Genomic DNA, 11064 nt, shown 5'->3' on the forward strand with positions numbered 1-11064 from the left:
TACACCACCTGGTGGCGATGTTGAAAAACCCCAAAGTTTGATCCTGTGAGTTAGATTGACTTGAAATTTCAATCTGTCCTCTTCCTTTGCCACAGCCAACCGAGAAAGTCAAGCCCCGCCTAAGATGCCGGCAGACTCTTCTAATTGCGACCAGGCCGATTCTGGACTGAGTCCGCAGGGCGGTTACGACTCGGAAGTGAAAAGAATGATACAGCTGTTAGAACAACAGACGTCATCCGCTATGAGAGGTAAACATTCTTCTGTGTGCCATATTTCTGGGATTGTCTTTTATCCAAGAGGAGACTGAGGGCTGCCATCAAATGGAGCAGTGGATACTGTACTGTAGTCTGGAGCTAAAGTGGCGCCCAGATCAGGTTGGCCAGGTACCAACGATTGCATACCTTTTACTGCAGGGTCACTCCTGGCTACACTGGGGCCCTAAGCAACATTTTATTAGGATACCCCAATATCTTTAACCCTCGTGTGGAACCATCTTCATACTGCATATCTTTAACCCTCGTGTGGAACCATCTTCATACTGCATATCTTTAACCCTCGTGTGGAACCATCTTCATACTGCATATCTTTAACCCTCGTGTGGAACCATCTTCATACTGCATATCTTTAACCCTCGTGTGGAACCATCTTCATACTGCATATCTTTAACCCTCGTGTGGAACCATCTTCATACTGCATATCTTTAACCCTCGTGTGGAACCATCTTCATACTGCATATCTTTAACCCTCGCGTGGAACCATCTTCATACTGCATATCTTTAACCCTCGTGTGGAACCATCTTCATACTGCATATCTTTAACCCTCGTGTGGAACCATCTTCATACTGCATATCTTTAACCCTCGTGTGGAACCATCTTCATACTGCAGATCTTTAACCCTCGTGTGGAACCATCTTCATACTGCATATCTTTAACCCTCGTGTGGAACCATCTTCATACTGCATATCTTTAACCCTCGTGTGGAACCATCTTCATACTGCATATCTTTGACCCTCGTGTGGAACCATCTTCATACCGCATATCTTTAACCCTCGTGTGGAACCATCTTCATACCGCATATCTTTCACCCTCGTGTGGAACCATCTTCATACTGCATATCTTTAACCCTCGTGTGGAACCATCTTCATACTGCATATCTTTAACCCTCGTGTGGAACCATCTTCATACTGCATATCTTTAACCCTCGTGTGGAACCATCTTCATACTGCATATCTTTAACCCTCGTGTGGAACCATCTTCATACTGCATATCTTTAACCCTCGTGTGGAACCATCTTCATACTGCATATCTTTAACCCTCGTGTGGAACCATCTTCATACTGCATATCTTTAACCCTCGTGTGGAACCATCTTCATACTGCATATCTTTAACCCTCGTGTGGAACCATCTTCATACTGCATATCTTTAACCCTCGTGTGGAACCATCTTCATACTGCATATCTTTAACCCTCGTGTGGAACCATCTTCATACTGCATATCTTTAACCCTCGTGTGGAACCATCTTCATACTGCATATCTTTAACCCTCGTGTGGAACCATCTTCATACTGCATATCTTTAACCCTCGCGTGGAACAATCTTCATACTGCATATCTTTAACCCTCGTGTGGAACCATCTTCATACTGCATATCTTTAACCCTCGTGTGGAACCATCTTCATACTGCATATCTTTAACCCTCGTGTGGAACCATCTTCATACTGCAGATCTTTAACCCTCGTGTGGAACCATCTTCATACTGCATATCTTTAACCCTCGTGTGGAACCATCTTCATACTGCATATCTTTAACCCTCGTGTGGAACCATCTTCATACTGCATATCTTTGACCCTCGTGTGGAACCATCTTCATACCGCATATCTTTAACCCTCGTGTGGAACCATCTTCATACCGCATATCTTTCACCCTCGTGTGGAACCATCTTCATACTGCATATCTTTAACCCTCGTGTGGAACCATCTTCATACTGCATATCTTTAACCCTCGTGTGGAACCATCTTCATACTGCATATCTTTAACCCTCGTGTGGAACCATCTTCATACTGCATATCTTTAACCCTCGTGTGGAACCATCTTCATACTGCATATCTTTAACCCTCGTGTGGAACCATCTTCATACTGCATATCTTTAACCCTCGTGTGGAACCATCTTCATACTGCATATCTTTAACCCTCGTGTGGAACCATCTTCATACTGCATATCTTTAACCCTCGTGTGGAACCATCTTCATACTGCATATCTTTAACCCTCGTGTGGAACCATCTTCATACTGCATATCTTTAACCCTCGTGTGGAACCATCTTCATACTGCATATCTTTAACCCTCGTGTGGAACCATCTTCATACTGCATATCTTTAACCCTCGTGTGGAACCATCTTCATACTGCATATCTTTAACCCTCGTGTGGAACCATCTTCATACTGCATATCTTTAACCCTCGTGTGGAACCATCTTCATACTGCATATCTTTAACCCTCGTGTGGAACCATCTTCATACTGCAGATCTTTAACCCTCGTGTGGAACCATCTTCATACTGCATATCTTTAACCCTCGTGTAGAACCATTTTCATACTGCATATCTTTAACCCTCGTGTGGAACCATCTTCATACTGCAGATCTTTAACCCTCGTGTGGAACCATCTTCATACTGCATATCTTTAACCCTCGTGTGGAACCATCTTCATACTGCATATCTTTAACCCTCGTGTGGAACCATCTTCATACTGCATATCTTTAACCCTCGTGTGGAACCATCTTCATACTGCATATCTTTAACCCTCGTGTGGAACCATCTTCATACTGCATATCTTTAACCCTCGTGTGGAACCATCTTCATACTGCATATGTTTAACCCTCGTGTGGAACCATCTTCATACTGCATATCTTTAACATTACATATAGCTTATGAGACCAGTGCATTACCGCTGCGCACTACAGGTGCTCATGAGAAGGGACATTTGCTATTATATCCTTATCAGTGAGGGAGCAGGAAGGGGCTAGGAATACGTTTGTGGTCAAACTTCATACGGAGCGCCCTGTCATTCATTTGTTCATATTTTACATGCGCCTATTCACACATAACAAATGGCGGGGCGCTACTCAAAGAGCCAAATAAGAAGTAGAAATAGTGAGTAGAGCCATGCAGGTACTAGGGTTGTCCTAATACCAACATTTTGGTACCGGTACCAGTACCAAAATGTATTTGGATCATTTTCCATACTTTTTCAAATAAAAGGGACCACAAAAACATTTAATTATTGGCTTTATTTGAAGAGAAAGACTTTATGATACATTAAAGATCTGTTTTATTATTGCAATCAAAGAAGAATGTTGGCATTAAATAAAAAGGTAAGCATACTTCTCTTGTAGTAGGAAGTCAACAACAAAGATCTGCTGACGTATGCAGTAACATATTGTGTCATTTATACACCTATTATTTTCTACACATTATGAGGGACAAACTGTAAAAACGGATTATTAATCTACTTGTTCATTTACTGTTAATATCTGCTTACTTTCTGTTTGAACATGTTCTATCTACACTTCTGTTCAAATGTAATAATCACTTATTCTTCTCTTCTTTCATACTTGACATTAGTTGTGGACGATACCACACATTTAGGTATGGATGTGATACCAACTAGTTACAGGATCGTCATATTCAAAGTCCTCATGTGTCCAGGGACATATTTACTGACTTTATAAACATCATATATATACTTTTAAAAAAAGGAAAACAGAGTTTGTGATGCTAAAATATATCGATGTAATCATAGTAGTATCGACTAGATACACTCCTGTACTTGGTATCATTACAGTGGATGTCAGGTGTAGATCCATCCATGATATTTGTTTACATTGTGACGCCGGTGAGCTACGGTGTGTAGTGAAGCATGTTTAGCTATTCCTCGTCCTCCAGTGATAATGCTACTTGCAAGAAACTTACTTTATTTGTCACCATGGAGACCAGGATTAGTGACTGAGGGTGTTTCAGTGTTATAACTTCACCTTTATCTGGACTTTTTACACCAACATGCTCCCTTTTCTGTCTACACACTGTGTCTGCTTGTAAGTACTCTGTGTGTGTGCGCTGCCATACATGCTCCTCTGCTTTTCTGTCTACACACTGTGTCTCATAGTGACTAAGTTCTAGATAGTGACTAAGTTCTAGATAGTGACTAAGGTGTAGATAGTGATTAAGTTCTAGATAGTGACTAAGTTCTAGATAGTGACTAAGTTCTAGATAGTGACTAAGGTGTAGATAGTGATTAAGTTCTAGCTAGTGACTAAGGTGTAGATAGTGACTAAGGTGTAGCTAGTGACTAAGGTGTAGATAGTGACTACGGTGTAGCTAGTGACTAAGGTGTAGATAGTGACTAAGGTGTAGCTAGTGACTAAGGTGTAGCTAGTGACTAAGGCGTAGATAGTGACTAAGGTGTAGATAGTGACTAAGGTGTAGATAGTGACTAAGGTGTAGCTAGTGACTAAGGCGTAGATAGTGACAAAGGTGTAGATAGTGACTAAGGTGTAGATAGTGACTAAGGTGTAGCTAGTGACTAAGGTGTAGCTAGTGACTAAGGTGTAGATAGTGACTAAGGTGTAGACAGTGACTAAGGTGTAGACAGTGACTAAGGTGTAGCTAGTGACTAAGGTGTAGATAGTGACTAAGGTGTAGCTAGTGACTAAGGTGTAGATAGTGACTAAGGTGTAGCTAGTGACTAAGGTGTAGATGGTGACTAAGGTGTAGATAGTGACTAAGGTGTAGATAGTGACTAAGGTGTAGCTAGTGACTAAGGTGTAGATAGTGACTAAGGTGTAGATGGTGACTAAGGTGTAGATGGTGACTAAGGTGTAGATAGTGACTAAGGTGTAGCTAGTGACTAAGGTGTAGATGGTGACTAAGGTGTAGATGGTGACTAAGGTGTAGCTAGTGACTAAGGTGTAGCTAGTGACTAAGGTGTAGATAGTGACTAAGGTGTAGATGGTGACTAAGGTGTAGCTAGTGACTAAGGTGTAGCTAGTGACTAAGGTGTAGCTAGTGAGTGAGCAGCACAGACATGAAGTTGCATTTATGTGTGCATGAACACATTCATCTTGTAAACTTCTACAAGTTGCTGTACAAAGAAAAAGTTCTTACAAAAAAAGAAGCTCCTAAATTGAAAAAGAGTTTTCTTCCTTCTCAGGCTGAACTAAAATAGAGTTAGTGTCTAGAACTAAAATAGAGTTAGTGTCTAGAACTAAAATAGAGTTAGTGTCTAGAACTAAAATAGAGTTAGTGTCTAGAACTAAAATAGATTTAGTGTCTAGAACTAAAATAGAGTTAGTGTCTAGAACTAAAATAGAGTTAGTGTCTAGAACTAAAATAGAGTTAGTGTCTAGAACTAAAATAGAGTTAGTGTCTAGAACTAAAATAGAGTTAGTGTCTAGAGAGGAAGTGTCTGCCTTCTGGAATGTTCTCTAAAGTTAAAGTTAAAGTCTGGTCTGGAACTCATTCCTGCTGCTGCTGCTGCTGCTGCCTAGCAATTTGTGGTCTGACCTTTTATGTCAACTTAGCAAGTTCTCTTCTTGTCACCATCAACATCTCTGTGTGTTCATTGATTGATTGATTGATTGATTGAGACTTTTATTAGTAGGTTGCACAGTGAAGTACATATTCCGTACAATTGACCACTAAATGGTAACACCACAATAAATTGTTTAAGTCGGGGTCCACTTAAATGGATTGATGATACAGATATATACTATCATATATACTATCATCATAATACAGTCATCACACAAGATAATCACATTGAATTATTTACACATAGAGAGAGAGAGAGAGAGAGAGAGAGAGAGAGAGAGAGAGAGAGAGAGAGAGAGAGAGAGAGAGAGAGAGAGAGAGAGAGAGAGATCAGAAGGCATAAGTAAAAGTATCTGCATTTGATTGTTTACATTTGATTATCAGCAATCCGGGGAGGGTGTTAGTTTAGGGTTGTAGCTGCCTGGAGGTGAACTTTTATTGCGCTTTTGAAGGAGGATAGAGATGCCCTTTCTTTTATACCTGTTGGGAGCGCATTCCACATTGATGTGGCATAGAAAGAGAATGAGTTAAGACCTTTGTTAGTTCGGAATCTGGGTTTAACGTGGTTAGTGGAGCACCCCCTGGTGTTGTGGTTATGGCGGTTAAGGAAGTAGTTTGACATGTACTTCGGTATCAGGGAGGTGTAGTGGATTTTATAGACTAGGCTCAGTGCAAGTTGTTTAACTCTGTCCTCCACCTTGAGCCAGCCCACTTTAGAGAAGTGGGTAGGAGTGAGGTGGGATCTGGGGTGGAGGTCTAGAAGTAACCTGACTAGCTTGTTCTGGGATGTTTGGAGTTTAGATTTGAGGGTTTTGGAGGCGCTAGGGTACCAGGAGGTGCATGCGTAATGGAAAAAGGGTTGAACGAGAGTTCCCGCCAGAATCCTCAAGGTGCTTTTGTTGACCAGAGAGGAGATTCTGTAGAGAAATCTCCTTCGTTGGTTGACCTTTTTGATGACCTTGGTTGCCATTTTATCACAGGAAAGGTTAGCCTCTAGAATGGAACCTAGGTAGGTGACCTCATCTTTCCTGGTGATAACAATGTCACCCACTTTTATGGTGAAGTCATTGACTTTCTTAAGGTTGATGTGGGACCCAAACAGGATGGATTCAGTTTTACCCAAGTGGATGGATAGCTTGTTGTCAGCGAGCCAGGTGCAAGTTCTACAGAGCTCAGCACTGAGGATTCTTTCTTGTTGTTACCATCAACATCTCTGTGTTCATTCTTTCTTCTTGTCACCATCAACATCTCTGTGTTCATTCTTTCTTCTTGTCACCATCAACATCTCTGTGTTGTGAAGGAGAAGAAGTTGTTGTTGTTGTTGTCACAATGAACATTGTGTTGTGAAGGAGAAGAAGAAGAAAAAAAGCTGTTGTGGTCACTTTTCTTTGAATCCAATCTGCATTCTCCTCCTCTTGGCTGAAGCCCTCAGATAGTTTAGGCTCCTCCCCGTCCACGTCTACTCTGTTGCCATTGGTCAGGGGTCGACTCCACCCCTTACCCCGCCCACGGCTCAGCGCTGCATAAAGACACGCCCCCTCACCGGTTACGTGGTAATGGCCGCCCATCCCTGTACTTTGCATGGAGATCACATGACATCTCACCACATCCCAGCCCCTTCCTGCTGTGTCACTGCTAAGAAGATCATCTTCTCATTCTAGGGCTGCTCTCTATCTCACCACATCCCCAAGAAGAAAGTCATATAAAGTGTGTTGTTCCTAGATGGATCACATGTGCAGAAGAAGAAAGAAGTGATATAAAGTGTGTTGTTCCTAGATGGATCACATGTGCAGAAGAAGAAAGAAGTCATATAAAGTGTGTTGTTCCTAGATGGATCACATGTGCGGAAGAAGAAAGAAGTCATATAAAGTGTGTTGTTCCTAGATGGATCACATGTGCAGAAGAAGAAATAAGTCATTTAAAGTGTGTTGTTCCTAGATGGATCACATGTGCAGAAGAAGAAAGAAGTCATTTAAAGTGTGTTGTTCCTAGATGGATCACATGTGCAGAAGAAGAAAGAAGTCATATAAAGTGTGTTGTTCCTAGATGGATCACATGTGCAGAAGAAGAAAGAAGTGATATAAAGTGTGTTGTTCCTAGATGGATCACATGTGCAGAAGAAGAAAGAAGTGATATAAAGTGTGTTGTTCCTAGATGGATCACATGTGCAGAAGAAGAAAGAAGTCATATAAAGTGTGTTGTTCCTAGATGGATCACATGTGCGGAAGAAGAAAGAAGTCATATAAAGTGTGTTGTTCCTAGATGGATCACATGTGCAGAAGAAGAAATAAGTCATTTAAAGTGTGTTGTTCCTAGATGGATCACATGTGCAGAAGAAGAAAGAAGTAATATAAAGTGTGTTGTTCCTAGATGGATCACATGTGCAGAAGAAGAAAGAAGTGATATAAAGTGTGTTGTTCCTAGATGGATCACATGTGTAGAAGAAGAAAGAAGTCATATAAAGTGTGTTGTTCCTAGATGGATCACATGTGTAGAAGAAGAAAGAAGTCATATAAAGTGTGTTGTTCCTAGATGGATCACATGTGCAGAAGAAGAAAGAAGTGATATAAAGTGTGTTGTTCCTAGATGGATCACATGTGCAGAAGAAGAAAGAAGTCATTTAAAGTGTGTTGTTCCTAGATGGATCACATGTGCAGAAGAAGAAAGAAGTCATATAAAGTGTGTTGTTCCTAGATGGATCACATGTGCAGAAGAAGAAAGAAGTGATATAAAGTGTGTTGTTCCTAGATGGATCACATGTGCAGAAGAAGAAAGAAGTCATATAAAGTGTGTTGTTCCTAGATGGATCACATGTGCAGAAGAAGAAAGAAGTCATATAAAGTGTGTTGTTCCTAGATGGATCACATGTGCGGAAGAACAAAGAAGTCATATAAAGTGTGTTGTTCCTAGATGGATCACATGTGCAGAAGAAGAAAGAAGTCATTTAAAGTGTGTTGTTCCTAGATGGATCACATGTGCAGAAGAAGAAAGAAGTCATTTAAAGTGTGTTGTTCCTAGATGGATCACATGTGCAGAAGAAGAAAGAAGTCATATAAAGTGTGTTGTTCCTAGATGGATCACATGTGCAGAAGAAGAAAGAAGTGATATAAAGTGTGTTGTTCCTAGATGGATCACATGTGCAGAAGAAGAAAGAAGTCATATAAAGTGTGTTGTTCCTAGATGGATCACATGTGCAGAAGAAGAAAGAAGTCATATAAAGTGTGTTGTTCCTAGATGGATCACATGTGCAGAAGAAGAAAGAAGTCATATAAAGTGTGTTGTTCCTAGATGGATCACATGTGCAGAAGAAGAAAGAAGTGATATAAAGTGTGTTGTTCCTAGATGGATCACATGTGTAGAAGAAGAAAGAAGTCATATAAAGTGTGTTGTTCCTAGATGGATCACATGTGCAGAAGAAGAAAGAAGTGATATAAAGTGTGTTGTTCCTAGATGGATCACATGTGCAGAAGAAGAAAGAAGTCATATAAAGTGTGTTGTTCCTAGATGGATCACATGTGCGGAAGAAGAAAGAAGTGATATAAAGTGTGTTGTTCCTAGATGGATCACATGTGCAGAAGAAGAAAGAAGGAGATCAAAGTTGCAGCAACAGCAGAAGAAACATGAGATTCATGAAGGTGACCAGTGGGTATGTTCTACTTACATCTATGTTCTACTTACATCTATGTTCTACTTACATACTTACATCTATGTTCTACTTACATACTTACATCTATGTTCTACTTACATCTATGTTCTACTTACACCTATGTTCTACTTACATCTATGTTCTACTTACATCTATGTTCTACTTACATACTTACATCTATGTTCTACTTACATACTTACATCTATGTTCTACTTACATCTATGTTCTACTTACACCTATGTTCTACTTACATCTATGTTCTACTTACAACTATGTTCTACTTACATACTTACATCTATGTTCTACTTACATCTATGTTCTACTTACACCTATGTTCTACTTACATCTATGTTCTACTTACATCTATGTTCTACTTACATACTTACATCTATGTTCTACTTACATACTTACATCTATGTTCTACTTACATCTATGTTCTACTTACACCTATGTTCTACTTACATCTATGTTCTACTTACAACTATGTTCTACTTACATACTTACATCTATGTTCTACTTACATCTATGTTCTACTTACACCTATGTTCTACTTACATCTATGTTCTACTTACATACTTACATGTATGTTATATATACATGTAAGTATGTTCTACACACTATGTTCTACACACACACATATGTATGTATATATATATATATATATATATATATATATATATATATATATATATATATATATATATATATATATATATATATATATATATACTGTGTATATATATATATATATATATATATATATATATATATATATATATATATATATATATATATATATATATATATATATATATATATATATATATGTCTTAATTAGATTATCCAAAAAAATAGTGCTCGGTACCGTGGTAGAGCGTAATATCACAAGACTTCTTTCAGATGCAAAAGCCTGCGGAACACTACAGAACTCAGTAAACACATTTGGAATCTCAAAGACAATAATGTTGAATATTCAATAACATGGCAAATTCTTGCATCCAGCACACCTTACAACAGTGGTAATAAAAGATGCAACCTATGCTTTATAGAGAAACTGTTTATTATATACCGTCCAGACTTGTCATCCCTCAACAAGCGCAGCGAAATTGTATCAGCATGCCGTCACAGAAGGAAACACCTCCTAGGTAACACATGAGCCAATCACCACGCCCCCACGCCTGCCTGTACCCACCCACTCTGTGCCCTATATAAACCATGGTATGTGAATGCTTCCATTAAAATCTCCTGAGGATTGAGGAAAACCCCTCATGAAACAGGCCTGTAGAGATGAAATAGTCTTGTGATTTTCTTCCCCACACATACATATATATATATATATATATATATATATATATATATATATATATATATATATATATATATTATATATATATTTATTTATATATATATATACAGATTTATAGGATCTACGACTTTTAGGATCTAACCTGTAACCTGTTTTGAAAAAGTTTCAATGTAACTATTACAACAAATTAAAAAGTTTCAATATAACTATTACAACAAATGAAAAAGTTTCAATATAACTATTACAACAAATGATGCATTGCGAGAATCGATACTGAATCAAATCATTACCCCAGGAACCGAAATCGGATCGAATTGTTAAGTGCCCAAAGATTCACACCCATAATGTTAATGTTAACATGCTAACATTAGCATGCTAACATTAACATGCTAACGTTTTGTGCTCACATTTTAGCTAATTGTATACTTTTTAAGCTAATAAGGATTTTGTTACTTGGTATAATCTTATTGGTATGCTAGCTGTTCCCCTGTAAGCATGCTATTGTTAACATGCTAACATTTAGCTAATTA

At 38.8% G+C, this 11064-nt stretch overlaps 1 protein-coding gene across 1 annotated transcript in view; it reads left to right on the forward strand.

Annotated features, from left to right (window-relative positions):
* Positions 1–11064, forward strand: part of LOC133656437 (KN motif and ankyrin repeat domain-containing protein 1-like) — a 38413-nt gene that overhangs the window by 8188 nt on the left and 19161 nt on the right. The window contains exons 6-8 of the mRNA XM_062057516.1: positions 96–248; positions 7305–7333; positions 9158–9228. Of these exons, the coding sequence (XP_061913500.1) occupies positions 96–248; positions 7305–7333; positions 9158–9228 (253 nt within the window). The remainder of the gene's footprint in view (positions 1–95; positions 249–7304; positions 7334–9157; positions 9229–11064) is intronic.

The sequence above is a fragment of the Entelurus aequoreus genome, linkage group LG08 (assembly GCF_033978785.1).
Source record: "Entelurus aequoreus isolate RoL-2023_Sb linkage group LG08, RoL_Eaeq_v1.1, whole genome shotgun sequence".
NCBI lineage: Eukaryota > Metazoa > Chordata > Actinopteri > Syngnathiformes > Syngnathidae > Entelurus > Entelurus aequoreus.